The sequence below is a fragment of the Acanthochromis polyacanthus genome, chromosome 7, assembly GCF_021347895.1.
Source record: "Acanthochromis polyacanthus isolate Apoly-LR-REF ecotype Palm Island chromosome 7, KAUST_Apoly_ChrSc, whole genome shotgun sequence".
NCBI classification, from domain to species: Eukaryota; Metazoa; Chordata; class Actinopteri; family Pomacentridae; genus Acanthochromis; species Acanthochromis polyacanthus.
The window spans coordinates 25,672,473-25,692,788 of NC_067119.1; the positions used below are offsets into that span (position 1 = coordinate 25,672,473).

Consider the following 20,316-nt stretch of genomic DNA (forward strand, 5'->3'; position numbering starts at 1 on the left):
TTCCACCCTTACTCCTGACCATGGTAATGCTTCCAGTATTTGGTTGTGAGTGTAACACATTTTGGTCAAGCAAGAAATTTCTATACTGGGACCTGACAGATTGACCAGACAAGAAACCAAACAGTACCTGATTGAAGAGGTATAACCCATTTTGGTGACAAACAATAATATAAATTGTCCAGTGGGGAGGACGAACTTTTGCGGCACAGTGTACTGCTTCCTGCAATTTTTACGCTGAGTTTTTAATAATGTTATACTTCCCTTATACTGCTGTCTTTTGAGTTGCTTTAAAGGGGAACCTTCCCCACTGTGGGATCAATAAAGTTTATGTGATCAGCTGCTTTAACCAGTAATTACGTTTGATAAACAGAGATGCAGGCATTTCCAAAGGTTGGTTCCTCCTTTGGTCCCTCCTTCCTTTTCATGTGATCACGTTTATGTTTGAGCAGCTGGCATTTAAAGCCAGCAAACACTTCCTCTTCATGACTGTTGTACCAAAAAAGACATCAGCACATCTTTTGTCTGGATGTGAAAAGAAGTATTTATTCTCTATCTCTTCAAGATGATGAAGGAAAGCTGCGACACAAGCTCTGGTGAGATATTTCTTGTTGCTCTTCAGTCTTGAAGTGAACTTGATCTGTAATTCTGCTTTAAATATCAGAATGTTTAATATAAATGGCAATCAATCCTGACATGTTGATTCAGGTATCAAAGAACAGAAAGTAGCTGTTGGAGTGTTCTAGTGAAACAAAATCATTAGAAATGTTATTTTTTATTTCATTTGGATTCAAATCTGCCTAAAACTGCACCATTTGGATATTCTGTAAATGAAAACAGTTCATTAGTAAAAAATCTGATTAGATGATACACAAAACAAAATCAGTACAGTTCTGTAAAACAGACGATTGTTGTGAAATGAGGACACTGTAACCTCAGTTACTGCAACTTGTTTACTCTGATCAGTCTATGAATGAATAACAAACCCTCACATGCTCCTCAGAAGAAACACATAAAAGAGTTTGCTAGTTTCACTATTACTTGTTTACAATTTTATTGCCATGATTTCTAGCTGAAAAAACTTTGTCAATGCAATAAAACTACAATGACCTCTGGTGCCATTTAAATTAACGACCTTATGATCTTTAAATACCTATTTTAAAAAAAACAACCTTTAACCTTGATATTATTTGGTGAAATTACTGTATGTCATTTATTTACAACAACCTGAACTTTTTAGAATTTGTGACTTCAGTGATGATAAATCATCCAATGTTCATTAATAACATTCAGTGTAGGGATTTTTTTAAAAAAAAGAGGAAACATCCTCAATTTGTAATTCAGATTTTATTGCTCAAAATTGAAGTCTTTTTTTCATTTCCTACATTAAATTCAGGTCTTAGAAAGCACACTGTGTTTTTGTGATTGTTGACATAGTTGTGCAGATGCTGCCGGCACAACAGACTACATCTGCATCATCTGTCATTAATGTGTTTATTAGGAAGTTTGGCATAGAAATTGCAGGGAAAGTTACATTGACATTGTAGAAACGTGCACGTTTAAAAAACATAAATAAACCTTTACAAGTCATGTAACATCTTATCTACAATATGAGAATCCAAGTCTATACAATTTCTTACTGTACTAAATTGTGCTTCCCGACATCTGACTATAAAACTTTTAACGCTATGTAAACGCAGCTTTTAATTTCAGATTCGTGACTGTGTTTCTGCATCTTTGCTTCATCAGAGACGACACACAGATGTGGCCCGCTCTGCCTCGGCCCTCTGACCTTCCACTGCCAGGCTGTGGGCGACATGGTCCGCCTGAGTCAGGGGGGTCGACTGGCCGAGAAAACCAAGAACACTTTCAGGGACGGTCTGGTGTTCAGCAGCCGCACAGTCAAGACCCAGGAGAGGATTCGTCTGAGGGTGGAGAGAGATTCGTTCAACTGGAACGGAGCTCTGCGTGTTGGCTTCACCAACGTGTCGCCCTCATCCAGGTCTCTGCCTCTGCCCTCCAAGGCCATCCCCGACCTCACCAACAGGCCTGGACACTGGGCTGTTGCTGTTCCTGTGTCCTTGTGTGATGCAGGTTCAGAGCTGGAGTTCTGGGTTTCTGCAGGTGGCAGCATGCACATCTCAAACAACAGCAGAGAGTGGAAGTTGTCAGAAAGAGTCGACCTCAGCCAGCCGCTGTGGGCCATGATAGACATCTATGGACAGACGAGCTCCATTCTCCTCCTGGGTACGTTTACTATAACCACACTTTTGTTTGTCCTGCAACATGTTTTGCACTGACAAAGCCAACTGTTGTTTGAATGACTGGTATCAATAGATGACATGAAATGATGAACGTTTTACTCTTTGCTGCAGGCTCTAAGATAAAAGGGTTTTGCACTAGAAGATCCTGTCCTGCTCCTGAACCCATCACCTCACCTGATGTTTCCAGCCTCAGTGGAAGCACTGATGACTGCATCTCCTGTCTGGACATGGAAATCTCAGCAGGTATGAAAGAGTCCAACACTGTGTGAGTTGTGTTCAAGTGAAAACCATCAGCTGTCAGTCTGGTGTCAGTGTTGTAATGGTGATTCTCTCCTCTGGTCTTAGATAAAGTCTGTGTGGTTTGCATGGGGAGAGAGGCTTCAGTCCTGCTGCCTTGTGGCCACCAGTGTTTGTGTCTCCGCTGCAGCTCCAGAGTCTGCCAGCAGTTTGGTACCTGTCCATTGTGTCGACACAAGATCAGCAGCACTGGATCAGAGGAGGTCTGAGCTCCTGGATGTAGATAAGAACCAGCAAATACAAGCTACTGAGAGACTGGAAGTGAGGAAACACTGTGAATAGAACTTACTGAATGTGTCCTGGTGAAGGAGAATAAATGTTGGAGATCTTTGCTGCAACGTCCCTGATTGAAGTCCAACCAGAAAACTTTGTCCCATGTTGTTCTCCTCATTTTTTCTTCTCATGTAAATGCTGTACAGCTTGTGAACAAAAACATGATAGTATTGTCAGAACTCTTGTGTTTTCTATTGTATAAAATGTATAAATATTTGTTTTTTGAAATTACTAATTTCTAAATAAGGGTACAGGTAAACAGTGAAGTGAGCCTCTGCCTTATGAGAAGATATTTATTGCACTCACAACAAAATGTGTAATGTTATATATGTAAAGTAATAATAAAATTTTAATGCTTCAGTATATTTTCCCACCATTGTGCTGTATGTATTAAATCTTTTTTTCAAAAAAATCAGTTTGTCTTTAAATAGTGGTAGATCACTTTTTGGTTATACTGTGTGGAAAATAAACTGTTGTCACAAAATTCTGTATTTTCTCTTGTCTTTGATCAACGGATTGTTGAGTCATTGAAAAAAAGGATATATTACTAAACAACATTGAAATACCATGTTACAGTGTCAAAAAAATAGAGATTTTTATTATGAGATTGTTTTGTCAAATAACTTTGTATCATTTATTCGCAGCAGCTTGAAATTATCAGAATTTATGATTTCAGTGACAAAAAAAAATCACCAAATTTTTGTAAATACCGGTCAATGTAAGGAACAAAATAAAGAGGAAAAATCTGTCATTTTATGTAATGAATTTCTTATTGTTTAAAAGTCTGACCAATTTTTCTTATTTTACTAGATCACATTCAGGTAGTAGATGCAAATCAAAGCTTGTTGTCTGCAGATATAGTCTGCACAACAGACTGCATCTGCACGATCTTGATGTTTTTATCGTTAGCATTTTGTTTCTTTTCATGAAAAAAATGAAGACAGTGGTTTATGCGTGTGATTTAAATACGCATGTATCCTGTTTTGAACCGAACAATTTGATCGTACTTTCCTATTTTTTCTCCAAATCTGCATGAGAGAAGAAATTTGTCAGCATCAATATACAGTCAAGGAAAAAATTATTAGACCACTCTTGTTTTCTTCAATTTCTTGTTCATTTTAATGCCTAGCACCACTAAATGTACAAGAATGCAAAGAGCACGACAAAAAATGCAGCTGATTACATAATATTTTATGTCCTATTTGACATGCTTCAGCTTCATTGTATTCCCAGGGTACATCAGAGAACATTTCATGTCATTAGCAGGGCTGCACATGCAAAGGCCCAGAGTGGTTTCCTGCTAGCATTCAAGCCGTAGCCCAACTCAGAAGTTGTCAGCTCTCACATAATGCCTAAAAAAAAAGAATAATGTGAAGCCACACAGGCAGCCATCTTGGCACTGCTGGAAACTGGCATGAGTGAGAGACAGGTGGCAAAAAAACTAAAGATCTCCAAGACATGCAAGAAAAAACAAGCCCAACATGGTACTGCCAAATTGCTAGCTGATCGCGGCAGGAAACATCTTTCTACCCACCAGATGACTGTATAAAAATGTTGCTGCTGTGACAATATGAATTTCTGCTAGCCTTCGGAAAAGAGGATGATCTCATCTTATCTTATCTTACTGCAGCTTTCACTCTGAGTATTGATCTGGATGAAAAACAAACCATCACATGCTCAAAGCGAAAGTAAAGGTTCTTACGCTTTTACAATTTAATTGGCCAAAATCTCCACCTTAATAAACTTTATCTATGCAATAAAACATCGTAAACTAATATGGCATCAAAATGAAAAGCAGTTCTTGACCCACCACACTTGGACCCAAAATAAAATGATATGGTGTTCCAGCAAGTTGAAATCTAATTATTCTTCTCATTTTCAGCAAACTTGAGTTTCCATGAAGCAATAAACAAAATGCTAAAAATATTCTCTTGCTTCACTGAATTATTTTCTGTGGATGCTCAGTGCAGATACAAGTTCATGATGCACACTTCATCTTTGCAAATGAGAAACAAGTAGCAGTTGTCGAGGCCAAATAATGTAAGCCATCCGTACTGTTAGTGAATGGAGTCTTATTTATGACAAAATTCTCCCAAACTAGAAATCATTGCCCTGCAACAAACTTAAGTTTCCAAAAAGCAATAAGAAAAATGCCTTTGCCAGCAATATCCTCTCCCTTCACTTTGACACACCTTGCTTTGAGTGATCATTTCCATGATAAATAACAGCACACTGCCTCATGGTGGTTCTAAAGAGAAATGTCAGGTTTATATTTCATTATAAGAAGCACCAATAGATGTCGCCAGAGTCTGGAACTTGTCAGTAAAAGGGTTTGATTATTCAATAAATATCAAAATAAACAGTGTAATAGTTGCATGTACTACTATTGCAGACTGTAGTTGGGGGAAAGCATACAGAATTAACACATTACTGCATAAATAAATGAAAGCATCAATATTTAGGAGAAAAAATATCCAATTGCATTATATTACATTGAATTATTAATGCATTGCATGAGTACTTCCCAATATGTTTGAAAAATCATGTCAACAAGCAAACTCCATGAAATCTTGGCTCTTTGAATCTCTTAGATTGATATCATGCAGCACAGCTACATGCATTATTCAACTGGAATATACACTTCATGAGGGTGATAATGAGGAAACACAGCTACTGCATGTGTGAAATGAATTTCCTTCTAGGTTCATCGGGCCGATTCCAAAGTGTAAGTCACAGAAAATTATAGCAAGAGAAAGGCAATGAATTGATGTTGTTTTGGATGCAGGTTAAGAGCAGGGTTGCACTTGCAAGAATATTCTTCCTGTAGATATTTAACCCTCGTGTCGTCCTCCGGATCAAAATTGACCAGTTTTAAAGTTTGAAAATGTGGAGGGAAAAAAATTTCACAGTAAAACTTCTGATGTCCACATTTTCAACATTTTTGGGAAATTTTTGAACATTTTTTGGTGGAAAAACGAAATGTTGAAAATGTTTCTTAAGAACATTCACATAAAAATCAACCAAAATCCAGCGAATTTGGCTGGATTTTGGTTGATTTACTCATATACATGTAATCATTTTACATTTTTTTTAGGATTTTTTTGGGAAGATTTTTACTCAGTTTTTGAAAATATTTATAAGAATTGTCTTGCCACATTTGGTGGATTTTTTTTTTAAAATAAAACTTTTAATGGAAACTTTTAAGGAATTATTGGAATTTTGATCCTGAAGGTTTTGCAAATTTTCAGATATTTGGAGAATTTTTTGGATGAATTTCTGGATTTTTTTCAGCCAAGGAAACAATATTTTTTGGTGCCCGTAAATGAGGACAACAGGAGAAATAATGTTGCCAGCCGCCATTCTTGGTGACCTGGTGGGATTTCCATCTCTGTGTTCATAAAGACTCTCTTCCTTTGAGTGAACATTCACTGTTCAAGCAGGTGAAAATATCAACAGCAAAAGACAAAGAGAAATTAAATCTTTGTTCACATATGCTCAGCTTTGATTATATGTGCAAAAATATCGGGCTGAAACTGAAACAAAAGGAAATGAACTTTAGCCCCAAAGCAGGTCTAGTAAGTCTTCACAGACAACTTCACGGCCCACAGCAGGTGGAGGAGCTATGAACTGCTCTATAGTTTGACTTGTTGTTCCTTTTGGCATAAATGATGTCACTGAAGCAAATATTCTTGATATAAAAATGTGGGTGTTACTGCACTGAAGAGACAAAGCTTGCGTTTGTGTTTTTTCATTGTCGTCAGAGAGATTACATCTGAGAAACAGACACACTTTAGATGCGTTCCTTCATTCACGTGCAGCAAATCAGCAGCCGACCAGTCTTCTCCTGATACATTAGACGCTTTCCATTCTGACTTAATAACAAACAAGGCGACAGACAGTTTGATGCTGATGGTGTTAATTTCTTGCACCATCAGCGACATTTCGGTCAAACTTCATGACACCTCGGCTGCATTTTGCTTCATTTGAACCCGCTCTGTTAATCTTTCACCTTGTTGTTGTGATGTCTATCATTTCATACAACTTTGAAACAGACTAAACAGTAATAATGAAACTAGGTGTCCTTTCACTTTTAAAGACCTTGAACCTGAGCATACCTAGTCAAACCTGCTATAAGGGTAATAATTGAGATAAGACTGTATTCATGTTAAACTATTAGGAGGCAGTTAGTTTCCTTGTTGATTGATTAACCAACACTGGAAACTTTGAGAACCACCACCTCAGCAATGACTTGCAGGTTCAGTTCCATCTCTTCTGTGTCCCGCTCTGCTTCTGTTCCTCTGTTGTGTAATACCATGTGCTTATATTTTGTGAAACACGTTTCTATGTCCAACAACAACTGAATGTTCTGCTCTTATCTGAACACCTGCATTAATTTTCATTTCTTTATCTTGACAAAACAATCTCTAATCAGTGAGCACAAACTCAGTCTTGACTATTCTTTTATTTAGCTGGTCTCATTTCATGGATGCTGTCAGGGAGCGGATCTTAACTCATAGGTAAACAGACGTTACATAAGAAAAATAAATAATGTGGTTAAACACTGAAAACAAATTTAATTGAAGCCCAAAAAAAATGTGAGATTAGATTAGTTAAAGAACTACTTGACCAGCCATACAAGATACTTGTGTTGCTCAACAAAAGCACATTTCTACACTCTTATAACTCGCAATTTCAGGTTACAATAATTTAAAGGCTATGAATTCCTAGTAACATTTGTCATTTGTTTAGTCGTGTTTTATGGCACTAATTGCACTACCTTTGTTCAAAGTTGTGAAATCATAGAACTCATTGAGACAAGTTAATTAAAGGAGAACTTCGTTTTTTTTCAACCTGGGGTCTGTTTCCATATGTAATTTCATACATGTGAGTGATGGAGAAATGAATTTTCGACATAGCTCCAGTATTTAGAAGAAAGCAAATCTCGTTCCAAAATTGCGCAAGATTTTGGAACGAGATTTGCTTTCTACCGTCCTGAGATTTGGATACAGACCACAACAAAGAGCGATCGCCAGGTAATGTGGAGGTTTTCGTTCACTTCTCATCTCTAGTATGTTGTGGGACACTCATTGAGACTATCTGAGCCGGTCAGTGTGGGGCAAAAAGCACGTTAGGGCGGACTTTGACGCGGGGGGGCTAGCTGCCCCATACTTTCCGCTAGCCGAGCTGCTAGCTGAGCTGCTAAGCTGCCTGCCTGGCTAAATACTGGAGCTATGTCGAAAATTCATTTCTCCATCACTCACATGTATGAAATGACATATGAAAACAGACCCCAGGTTGAAATAAACCAAAGTTCCCCTTTAAATTTGAGAAAAGTTACACAATTGTTCAGTTACATGGATCTTCTTAAAAGGCTGAGATGCTTCACTTTGACTTTTCCCAGTGAAAAGAGTTTGTTTTTCTGTTAACTTGAAGAATTTACAGTCACAGCAGCAGAGTAAGGTCAAAGACATCCTGAGATACACAAGTCTGCAGGTGTAGGAAGTGAATTAAAGACAAAGCTTTGTCTTTTTTTTGGTTTGAACTGTTTGAGTTCTTATGAAAAGACTCAGCCATTTTAACTTATATTGAAAGTATACAGTCAGTTTCAGTCATGTCTGATCTCTTCAGACTACATTAAGAGTCCTTTCAGAGTTTTAACTTGCTAAATATGGTACATGTGGTGAGATTCTAGTAAGTTATTATCTCATCTGAGTCAAAATTAGAAAAGCTTATTCTTAATCTTGGAAGATCTAAAGTGGTGTGAAAAAGGAGCTTATAAAAGTGGTTTGACTGAATGACTGTGTGATTTTTCCAACAGTGATACAAAACACCTTCAGTTATAACAACAATAACAAAATAGAGAATATTGTGATGGTATACATTTATTTACAATACAAAATATAATTTACAGACAAAAACATTTTTACAAAAATAAATGACATTTATTAGTTCTAACTTCATTGTAGGAAACTGTACAAATAAAAAATATTATTACATTATATAAATAACTTTACACATTTTGCTGTGAGTGCAATAAATATCTTCTTCGATAGCAAGGACTGACTTCATTAGTCACTCGTATCCTTCTTTAACAAATAGAAAATGCAGTTTTGAGCTTCTTTAAAGCAGTAACATTTATAGGTTTTAACATGAGGAAAACGCTCCGGTTCTTTATCGTCGCATCAACCTCTCAGAGTGTTACTTTGTCTTACACTAGCTGTACAGCATTTACATGAGAAGGAAAAATGAGGAGAACAACATGGGACAAAGTTTCCTGGTTGGACTTCAATCAGGGACGTTGCAGCAAAGATCTCCAACATTTATTCTCCTTCACCAGGACACATTCAGTAAGCTCTATTCACAGTGTTTCCTCACTTCCAGTCTCTCAGTAGCTTGTATTTACTGGTTCTTATCTACATCCGGGAGCTCAGACCTCCTCTGATCCAGTGCTGCTGATCTTGTGTCGACACAATGGACAGGTACCAAACTGCTGGCAGACTCTGGAGCTGCAGCGGAGACACAAACACTGGTGGCCACAAGGCAGCAGGACTGAAGCCTCTCTCCCCATGCAAACCACACAGACTTTATCTAAGACCAGAGGAGAGAATCACCATTACAACACTGACACCAGACTGACAGCTGATGGTTTTCACTTGAACACAACTCACACAGTGTTGGACTCTTTCATACCTGCTGAGATTTCCATGTCCAGACAGGAGATGCAGTCATCAGTGCTTCCACTGAGGCTGGAAACATCAGGTGAGGTGATGGGTTCAGGAGCAGGGCAGGATCTTCTAGTGCAAAACCCTTTTATCTTAGAGCCTGCAGCAAAGAGTAAAACATTCATCATTTCATGTCATCTATTGATACTAGTCATTCAAACAACAGTTGGCTTTGTCAGTGAAAAACATGTTGCAGGACAAACAAAAGTGTGGTTATAGTAAACGTACCCAGGAGGAGAATGGAGCTCGTCTGTCCATAGATGTCTATCATGGCCCACAGCGGCTGGCTGAGGTCCACTCCTGTTAGCAGCTTCCCCTGACTGCTGTTGTTTGAGATGTACATGCTGCCACTTGAAGAAACCCAGAACTCCAGCTCTGTACCTGCTGGACAGAAGGACTCAGGAACAGCAGCAGCCCAGTGTCCAGGCCTGTTGGTGAGGTCGGGGATGGCCATGGAGGGCAGAGGCAGAGACCTGGATGAGGGCGACACGTTGGTGAAGCCAACACGCAGAGCTCCGTTCCAGTTGAACGAATCTCTCTCCACCCTCAGACGAATCCTCTCCTGGGTCTTGACTGTGCGGCTGCTGAACACCAGGCCGTTCCTGAAAGTGTTCTTGGTTTTCTCGGCCAGTCGACCCCCCTGACTCAGGCGGACCATGTCGCCCACAGCCTGGCGGTGGAAGGTCAGAGGGCCGAGGCAGAGCAGGCCACATCTGTGTGTCGCCTCTGATGAAGTAACTGCAAAGATACAGAACCACAGTTCTGAATCTGAATGTAGAAGCTGTGTTTACATCAACACTTTTACAGTCAGATGATGCAGAGTCTGTTGTCAACAATCACAAAAACACACTGTGTTTTCTATCTAAGACCTGAATGTAATGTAGGAAATGGGGGGAAAGACTTGAATTTCCAACAATAAAATATGAATTAAAAATTGAGGGTTTCCTCTTTTTAAAAAAAAAAAAAAAATCCCTCACATTTAATGTTATTAATGAACATTGGATGATTTATCATCACTGAAACCACAAATTCTAATAAGTTCAGGTTGTAAATAAATGACATACATACATAATCTCATGGTTAAAGGTTTTTATTTTATTTTATATACACTGGCACAGTTTTATGTAGATTTGAATCAAAATGAAATAAAAAGTAACATTTCTAATGATTTAGTTTAGCTAAAACACTTCAACAGCTACTCTATTACTTTATGTTGTTCTTTGAAAACTGAAGTCAATATGTCAGGATTGATTGTCATTTACATTAAACATTCTGATATTTAAAGCAGAATTACTGATCAAGTTTATTTCAAGACTGAAGAGCAACAAGAAATATCTCACCAGAGCTTGTGTTGCAGCTGTCCCTCCTCATCTTGAAGCGAGAGAAAATAAATCCTTCTTTTTACATCCAGATAGAAGATCTGTTCACGTCTGAATCTTGGTAACAGTTGTAAAGAGTGAGTGTCTGCTGGCCTTAAATACCAGCTGTACATGTGGTTTCCAAACACAAACACTGCCTGAATCACCGAAAAGGGGAAAGAGGAGTGACTGGGGGAGGAGCTCTGGAAATTTACCTGGGTCCACCATTTCTCTTATTGCCTACATCTGTGTTTATTGAAAGCGGTTACTGCTCAGAGCAGAATTACAGCCATAAAACTATCATGTGAGGCCTTGAATTATGTGAGTATTGCTCCCATGCAGAAAAGTTCTGATTTCATTATTTGTCATTGCTGAAAGGCAAAGATCACAAACAACATGTTGATGTATATTTCTGTCTGACTGGCAGATCTTTCTTATTTTTCCTTCCAGCTGAATTCACTCTCATATTTGAATATATCCACACATGACACGATATTGTACCAGAGCAACAGGACAAGAGTTCCCCTTATGAAATGCAGTGAACTTCTTTTAGTTATGCACACATCACATTAGAAAAATCATCTGAAATTCATGGATTCACACCATGGAAAATACCACCAAAATTTTGTCTACATCTTCTTTGAACGACTCCGCAAATTCCCAGAAACTCCGCACATAGTTATGTGATGACAGCAGGTAAGTGTACACACAGGAAAAGTTCCTGTGTGGTTGAGCGGCATGTAAGAAAAGGGTTTGTCGCCCTCTACAGGAAATGTGTGCTGCATTGGTTGGCTGCCCTGGTCATATGGCAGGAGGAAGCCATAACTTCACATCTGTGGTGACATCATCATTCCTGGAAATTTACAAGCTTTTCTCCTGAAATGAGCAACGATCTCGTGACCGCTTCCTGGAAATCCTGTCACAGATACTGAAGGTCACACTGCAGGCATATGAATAGAAATATACATTTTTATCAAAAGCTGAAGGCTTGTTTTATTATGAATAACAACAGATGTGAAGTGAGAAAAACTGCAAGTATTAGATTCTAGGTTATAGAGTTTGTTTTTTGCTGCTTTTTTTCATACAAAAATGAAATATTCTCTATGCCAGGGGTCGGCAACCTTTAACACTCAAAGAGCCATTTCGATCCGTTTCCCACAGAAAAGAAAACACCGGGAGCCGCAAAATCCTTTTGGCATTTAAAATGAAGGCAACACTGCATATATCGCTTTTTTTTTTTTTTTTTACTTCTATTCCCTTGTTAATCAGTCGTGATTAATTAATTACAAAGCCTCTAATTAGATTCATTTTTTTAAATTGTGTCCTACCACTAATATTTATCTTACCTGGTTAATGTCATTTTTGCTCTTGGACCTCATATGTTACGTAATGTTAGCTGGAAATCAATATTTTGCGAATGTCTATTTAACTTGTAAAATCTATTTATCTATTTATCTTGAGCTACTAACTTTTCTCCGGTAAGTCGCTGCCCTATTTTCCAAGACGACACTCCTCTGACTCTCTGACCTGCTGCCGTGTTCTTGCGAGTAACGTGTATTACCCTATCACGAGTACTTTTGACTCAAAGACAAGACGTGTCTTTCTTGGAGTGGAGCTTTAATATACAGGCTTGCCATTCTTGAGTACAAAACGATGTGAAACTACAGGTGTTACTCCCCCATCTCCTCTGCATCAACCTTGCGCTCTCATGTCCCAGCCAGGGGAAAACCCCAGCAGCACATCCGGTGGAGTGACACGTCAAAATAAGAGCGGTAATTTCACAATAAAACTCTATATTAAAATGCATTGAAACGCGCCTGAAAGGCAGAACAATTTATTTTCCAAAGTTACAGGGAGCCACAACAGAGGGCCGAAAGGGCCGCATGCGGCTCCGGAGCCGCGGGTTGCCGACCCCTGCTCTATGCATAATGCAGTTGAAGCAGAAATCCCCTCAGTTTAAAATCAGAACACATAAAGTTCATGTTTATAAATCAAAGTGCAGTTGAATTAAACTGTTTCTCCTTCCACATGTAGTGACAGATTTTTTTTAAATTGTACATTTAAATGTTGTTTTATAATTAAACTATAATGACATATTTGAGCAAATTCAAATCAGTAAACAGAGAATTTGGGCCAAATATGGGCCTCGTGTTGCTGGTGGGAAAGAAAACTTTCCAGCTGTTGCAACAGAGGAAACTGAAGTCTGAGTCTGAGTCTGAGTTCAAGTCTGGGCAACACTCTACTCTCCTGAAACAATTATGCAATAAAATGAGTTTAACATTGACCCACAATGGGTCGATTACAACAGATGACTTAACTACTACCATTAATGCAACTCAGACAGTTCAAAGAAACTGTTGTGAATTTGTTGTAACTGTGATATGGAAAAGGAAACACTGATATATTGTTAATCATTTACATATTATGGTCTTGTCCATAATCCAGCTTCACCTGACACTCCAGTATTGCAACAGAATTTAGTAGAGTTATGGTTGCAGACTCTTTACATCTCTGTGTAATTCATCTGCAATAAAAAAACACACACAAAACAAATCTGAACATGAATTTAACTGCTATTTTTTTCCTTTCAAATTTTCAGCAGATATCAAGATAATCTTGGCATCACAATTTCTTTTTCCAGCCACAACAATCATGTTGTGAAAATCTGACACTGTGACACTCCTAATATGAATAATTCCTAGGAATGAGCAATATTGGCTTTTTTGTCAATAGCCAGTATGCCGATATTGTCCAATTCTCAATTTCCGATTCCGATATGAACAAATACCAGGCCCGGGGTGGCTAATCGGGAGGACTGGGACAATTCCCAGTGGGCCGATCTGATGTTTGGGCCGCGAGGTGCAGTGTTATGGCACTGGGTTGATCATTCTGCTGCTGCCGATGTGAGCCGCCTCCACTGACAGCTCTTTTCTTTTTTTTTTTGCGGATGCACTGTGACATCACACGTCCGTGCACACATTCAGAGGTGTTGAAACATAAATATGAAGAGGAAACAGGAAGAGCAAGGGTGATACGGAGAAGGGAAGAATTAAAAACAGGAAAGCTCTGGAAAGAGATGCAGCCAAATGTGCAGAAATTGGAAACTTCTTCACTAAAGCTCGAGGTTTGAAACGACAAATGAGGGCGAGGAAACGGATACAGACTTTGTTGAACTTTGCAAACCACTGTTCAAGTCAATTATCAGATCAATTAATTGTGTGTCATTGTGGCGCAAAACATAACGTTATATGATTTAAATAATAGTATGATGCGACCACATATCTGGAAAACTTTGTCCTGCAGCCCCTCAGAGTCAGAAGAAAGATCCAGCACCAAGCAGCAGCCAAGAGCCACAAGTCTAGAGTGAGAGGATTGTTCATTGAGTGAATATTATTAGAATGAATATCATGAAGAGTCTGGTGTAGACCTGCTCTATATGAGAAGATGATTCAGCTCTACATTCATGAAACTGACCTGACGGCTTTGTAAAAAGGGGAGATTTGTGCTGAGAATTTTGACCATTTTAAAAATATGATTTAGTGTCAGAGCCAGTAGTGATGAGGGGATTACTGCTGTCAGTATGGAAGGAACAGGTGAGCTGTTGGAACAGAGTGAACAAGCAAGCATTAGTTCCAATGCTTTCTATGCCCAAACGATAGTAGTGACCCATGTTATTTTTTTATCATTAAAAGACAGTAAATACACAAAGCCCACAATTGAAAGGGAATAGGATGAGATAAAAACATTTACTTTCATTACTAATGTTGTCCAGTTTTAATAAAGTTCATGCTACTTTTATAAAATGATGAAAATGAATAAATTGTATTTCTGTGATCTGTGTTTGATTTCTGTCTTTTCTCCTGTCATCCAGATGTTCAGAGGGAGCTGATGCCACATCTGGTCCAGCCGATGGAAGGTCTTGAAGTTCTCTGATTGAAGATGGTCCTCTGAGTGGATTTAAGGCCGCTCAGAGGGGCGTGTCGTGTCTACTCTTCATATGCCTGTGATCAGGAACGACGAGGAAGCCCCGCCTAGAGCCATTTGATTGACAGCTCAGTCCACCAAGTGAAAGCAAACTGATTTGCATTTTATTTCTTGGTGGTTATTTCATAATGCCTGACACCATGAAATAGAAAAATGCAAATCAGTTTGCTCTGGGCGGGGCTTCCTTTTCAGGGTGGGGAGTCGTACCCGCACACAGGCTTCTTTCCTGACGCCAGCTCCGATCACGGCTGAAGTGAAGCCGTGTCACCGTGGAACTTCGGCTGATTCTGCCATCAGACACTGAAAGGACGCTGCTAATTCGGTAAATTAATGTTTATTTTCTTATCAGTGTGGCAGAATAAGCCGAAGCTCAACGGTGACATGGCTTCACTTCAGCCGTGCTGGGAGCTGGTGTCAGGCAGGACTCCTGTGTTCAGAATCCCCGCCCAGAGCAAACTGATTTGCATTTTTCCTTTTCTTGGTGGACTGAGGAAATATAAAGGGAAATAAATAAATAAATAAATAAATAAATGTGGAAATATAAAGAGAAATAAATAATTAAATAAATAAATGTGGAAATATAAAGAGAAATAAATAAATAAATAAATAAAAGGAAAAAACAGAAAAAGGTAAAAGCAAAGACAAAATTTTCCTTTTTATTTATTTATTTATCTTTATATTTCCACATTTATTTATTTATTTATTTAATTATTTATTATTTATTATTAACAGGCCTGGACACTGGGCTGCTGCTGTTCCTGAGTCCTTCTGTCCAGCAGGTACAGGTACAAAACTTTAAAAAAGGAATTAAAAAGAAAATACAATGAGGCATTTAAAAAGAAAATTAAACATTAAAAGGTGATAAATCATTTGAAAAGAAAAACCTTAAAGGGGCACCGGGGAAGATTTTAGCGGAAATGTAGCATTGCCTACATTTCCCGTGAGCCTCGGCGCGCACTGTTGCAAACCGTCATAAACGAGCGAGCGAGCCTCAGGAAAGCCGGCGGAGTTGAAATCATTGTTGAACAATAACGTGTGTAAATGACTCCGCGGTCTAATGTTGTAAAACCGAGTTGTCAAAGCTGCTCCAAGCTACGGAGTTAACCGAACGTTAGCTTGGAGCTAACGTTACATTAGCCAATACCCACACAGGGTTTTTGCCACAAAGTTAGTCAACTAAACCAGTCACAGTCAAACGAATCCCATAGTCTACTAACCACACATCGCAAGCAACACACACAAAACACAAAAGAATTGTATCAAACTTACAAAGAGCTAAAGTTACGTACCTGTCTAGGAGAAGCACAGCCATCTCAGCATCTGTTTTGATTCCTTTTTGCTCCCGGAATTCCCTCCACCTCTGAAATGCCTGTCCAAGATGAACTTTTCTTTTGCTTCGTTGTTGATCTGACAACCTTTTTGCTTGCAGACTTTGCTCCGTTCGCTTCCTTTTGCGCTCCATGTGTGCCGTCTTCTCAACCAACTCTCCACTCTGCTACTGCTAAAAACAACTAGCTCCGCTCTGCTAGGCTCCGTCAGCGCACGCGCACCGTATTTGCTGTAAATCGCTCCGTCTCTCACAGGAAATTCTGGACGAGTCGACAAAAAATTAATAAAATACAAATATTTACAAAACCAAAATGATTCATGAATCGAAAATGGGGGCATTAATAAGTGTAAATAACGAAGATTCATCCACATTAATATGAGACTTTGCTACGAGCATAAAAATCTTCCTCGGTGCCCCTTTAACATAAGAATTATACATTAGGAAAGAAAAGAAAATTTTTCAAACAAGTCGGTTAAACATTTAAAAAAAACAAACATTAAAAACCACAAAACATTTCAAAATCAAATCAGACATTAGAAAAGAATAAAAGGTGAGAAAAGAGCAAAACTAAACATTTAAGGAGAATCAAACTAGAGACAAAACATTTGAAAAGACACCAGTTAGACTTTAGAAGATCAAATTAAACAGAAGAGAGAATAAAATGATCAAAAAGAGCAAAAACAGATAAAGGTCTTAAAGCGATTTCTAGTCTGAAATGAAAACAAGTTTTTCTTCAAACATTTCCTCTTTCTATGTCCTTGGTTTGATTGTGGACAGATTTACTAAGAACTAATTTAAGAAAACTACTTTCCAGATAAAGTCTACTAGTAGTTGAAGGCATCGATCAAACTAATGTTACCTTCTGATCTCCACAAACTTTACTGTTCAGTGAAGAGAATCAAAGTTTGTTCAGGATTTCTAAAGAACCCACAGGTGAAGGTCTGAGAAGAACTCAGGTGGATGGTCTAAATGTGAAATCAACACTCATGGTCACAAGTTTTAAGGCTTCTGTTAACCAGAAAGTTCAAACTAACAGAGGAGCACTCAAGAACTTTTAAATCTTCAGCCTTCAGACTGTCGAAAAGTTCAAACTGACAGAAAACAACTCAGGAACTTAGAATATATCAGTCCTTGGACTGTCTGAAAGTTGAATCTAAAAGAAATCCACTGTGGGACTTAGTTTTCTAAGTCCCACCTGAGCTTTTACACAGTCTGAGGTCTGAAATTTTTTTTCAGACCTCAGACTGTGTAAAAGCTCAGGTCCTGAGGACTCGGGAGGTCTGGAGGCTTTAGAAAGTCTTGGAACTGAGGGTTCAACCCTCCAACACAAAGGCTGAAGTCCAACCTCCTGAGAAAAACAGTCGAGTCAAGACTTGAGTTTAAAAAAAACCCTCAAAAATGGCAAAAAAAAAAATGATAAATGCACAAAAAAAGAAGAAATAGTATCTGAGCAAGTAGCAGGGGGTAAGAAGAGAGACTACCAAGTGGAAGGTAGTAGGTTCAAGACTTACCACTGGCATTTTTCTTTCTTTGTCTGTCAGGATTTTCAAAAAATTTAAGAAGGGTCTGGTCTTGAACCAGCAACCTACAGCTCCATAGGCAAACCCTTACCTTACTGACCTACAGATCAGATAAATAAAATAATTTCGTCGTCCCTTTGTCATCGTAGTTTCTGTTCCTAATAAAGTGACCACATGGGTGGAGCCAAGGTGGAGTCTAGGTGGAGTCAGGGTGGAGAGTAGGTGGGGAGGAGGGTGGCGGCTTTCCCCCCTCTACTCCCCCACTTCCCCCCACTGCCCACCACACCTTCCCCCGCCTGTCGAGTTTTTCGAGTCTCCATGAGTTCTGACGGGTTTTTCTGAGTTTCTGGAGTTTCCACTAGGTCTGAGGTAGAACGAGTTGTCATGAAGAGGTGTTGAAGTTAGCGAGGATGGAGTGACTTTTAACAGCGACTAGAAGGAAGACGACTAGAAGAGCAGGTCTTTAACCAGCATCCATAAAATCCATGGAGTCGTCTCCAGAGAAATGGAGGAAGGTCAACTTTTATCAGCCTCCATCCAGATGTTCAACTTGATATCTTTACTTTGAGATTTTTAGCACCACAAACCTTTAGTATCACACTTTATCATTTATTAGGACTTCAATGGAATCCACCAGCAGATTTAGTTTTTGTTGAGAAACTTTATTCTTGTCGTCGTGAGACTGCAGGATTTAAAATTGTTCCTTCTATTTGACCTCATGTTTATTAGTTTTAGTAGAGAAAGTTATTTTAATTGTCCATTAGTCTCTTAAAAACCAAATCATAAATTGGATTAGTCAAGAGGTTTAAAATTCTTAGTTTGTCATATGACATAAAAAAATCTAAAAATAAAGCGTCTACAGACAATTTGACCTGTAATTGGTGTTATATAAATAAAATTGAATTTAAATTGTATGCATCTTGTAATGTTGGGAGTAATTCAGCCATTTATGTTGGAATACACATTTTCTTTGTCCATTAATCTGTTGTTTTCTCCAGTAATTCATTTCTTGTTTTGGTTTATAAAATGTCAAACCCAAATATATTCAGTTTACTGTCATAAAAAAAAGATTTACATTCATGATGCAGGAATCAGGCAGTTTTTTTCACTTTTTATCTTAGTTTAGTCAGAAAGATACTTTTTAATGTGTGAACTGTTGCAGATTGTGAGCCGTAAAAGGTTTTAATCTTTGGGGCCGAGTGTCATGACAATGTCTAATTAAAGGACATTTATTTCCAACGTAAATGTGTGATATTCATCCTCTGGAGCTTCTCTTCACATCGTCTTCCACCTGGACTGGTTTGGTCGGGAGCATATGCTACAAACATTTGAAAAACTGCACCTTAACATCAATGAATGACACTGAAGTTTAATCTCGACATAAATGAGACCGAGTCTGGATGTGCTGCTCTGTCATTAACTCCTAAGTTTAGGGAAAGTTCAAACAAAAGAGGACAGTTCAGATAAGACTTGAGAATGAGCTGATTTTGAACAAACATCTCAGACTTTCTGAGCTTCAGCACCTCTAGCAAGATATTTTAAGAACAAGCAACTCAAAAGATCCAGAAGCTGGAGAGAGTTCGCTTTAGCTGAGCCAAAGAACGTGTGGGACGCTAACCTAGCAAACATTTCAGACTTTTCTCTGTGAATTCTGAGAAATTATTTCCTATTTAATGACAGAGTTACACATCTGAACTCAGTCTCATTAAAACAGACTCTAATTCAGTGTCATCCATTCATATTAAAGTGCAGTTACCCAAAATGTTTGTTGCATGAGCTCTGTCAGGGACCAAGCAGCTAGGCAGGGACACAAGAGGAGTCTTTAAATTCTTTAAGGCTTTATTATGCCAAAATGACGGTCCATAGAATACTCAAAATTACAAAAGGGATTAAAATGCATCAAGAAAAAGTATCAACAGAAATTCTAATTCTGGGCCCTTTAAATAAACTGAGGTCAACCAAACAAAAAGCTCAACATAAGTGTTAACTAAACAAACCTGACCTAATGAATGACACAAAAGGAGGGGTATATATACACATAGGCTAGCCTACCAACACACAACAGGGGGAAAAAAACCTAATCTTCACACCATAAAACTCCCAAAATAAACCCACCTATTACTTAAAGACATAATACAAATACCTATACATATGAAACAACAATACCACCCCAAAACTAAAACAAATGCATAAATGCTGCTTTTCTTGAGGCCTCTGCACTTCCGCTCTCCCCTTCGCAGCACCGGGAGTTGGCGCCTTCCAATTCCCATCTTCCAGCATAAAAGAGTGCCTCAAACATCACTTCCTCTTTTGCCAGGACCTCAGCAGCGTGTGGAGCAGCAGAAGCAGAAACAAAGGTACAATGACTTAATTGTTTAAACTAATTTGATAAACTCATGACTGTATGTAACCAAAATGCGTGCACTCAAATTGGCAACACCAGCACTTTGTAACTCAAAGAAGCTAAATAAACATTTTTTTTAACCAAACTGTGTGAATAATTATTTGTTTGAAATGACAAAAAAAACCAATACTAACACTGCATGGTCCCAGTTGTTGACGGGTCCATGA

General features: G+C 38.5%; 2 protein-coding genes across 2 annotated transcripts; one reads left to right on the forward strand and one right to left on the reverse strand.

Annotated features, from left to right (window-relative positions):
- The first annotated feature begins 565 nt into the window (after nt 1–565).
- Nucleotides 566–3,002, forward strand: LOC127534852 (E3 ubiquitin-protein ligase NEURL3-like). Its single transcript, XM_051951133.1, has 4 exons — nt 566–593; nt 1,747–2,244; nt 2,373–2,504; nt 2,607–3,002. The coding sequence occupies exons 1-4, from the start codon at nt 566–568 to the stop codon at nt 2,765–2,767; spliced, it is 819 nt and encodes a 272-aa protein (XP_051807093.1). The 3' UTR covers nt 2,768–3,002.
- Nucleotides 3,003–8,706: 5,704 nt separating this feature from the next.
- On the reverse strand, nt 8,707–11,226 carry LOC110955035 (E3 ubiquitin-protein ligase NEURL3-like). Its single transcript, XM_022199850.2, has 4 exons — nt 10,894–11,226; nt 9,782–10,291; nt 9,522–9,653; nt 8,707–9,419 (listed from the first exon to the last, which is right to left on the reverse strand). Exons 1-4 carry the CDS (start codon nt 10,922–10,924, stop codon nt 9,259–9,261), a joined length of 834 nt encoding a protein of 277 aa, XP_022055542.2. The 5' UTR covers nt 10,925–11,226; the 3' UTR covers nt 8,707–9,258.
- Between the last annotated feature and the right edge of the window lie 9,090 nt (nt 11,227–20,316).

Bases quoted from the DNA above. Each gene is read 5' to 3' on its own strand.
- LOC110955035 (XM_022199850.2), bottom strand. From the start codon at position 10,924: ATGAGGAGGGACAGCTGCAACACAAGCTCTG. The intron at 10,292-10,893 runs GTGAGATATTTC...GTATCTTTGCAG, and splicing joins CAGCTGCAACACAAGCTCTG to TTACTTCATCAGAGGCGACA. The intron at 9,420-9,521 runs GTATGAAAGAGT...CTCTGGTCTTAG, and splicing joins GGACATGGAAATCTCAGCAG to ATAAAGTCTGTGTGGTTTGC.
- LOC127534852 (XM_051951133.1), top strand. From the start codon at position 566: ATGAAGGAAAGCTGCGACACAAGCTCTG. The intron at 594-1,746 runs GTGAGATATTTC...TTGCTTCATCAG, and splicing joins AAGCTGCGACACAAGCTCTG to AGACGACACACAGATGTGGC. The intron at 2,505-2,606 runs GTATGAAAGAGT...CTCTGGTCTTAG, and splicing joins GGACATGGAAATCTCAGCAG to ATAAAGTCTGTGTGGTTTGC.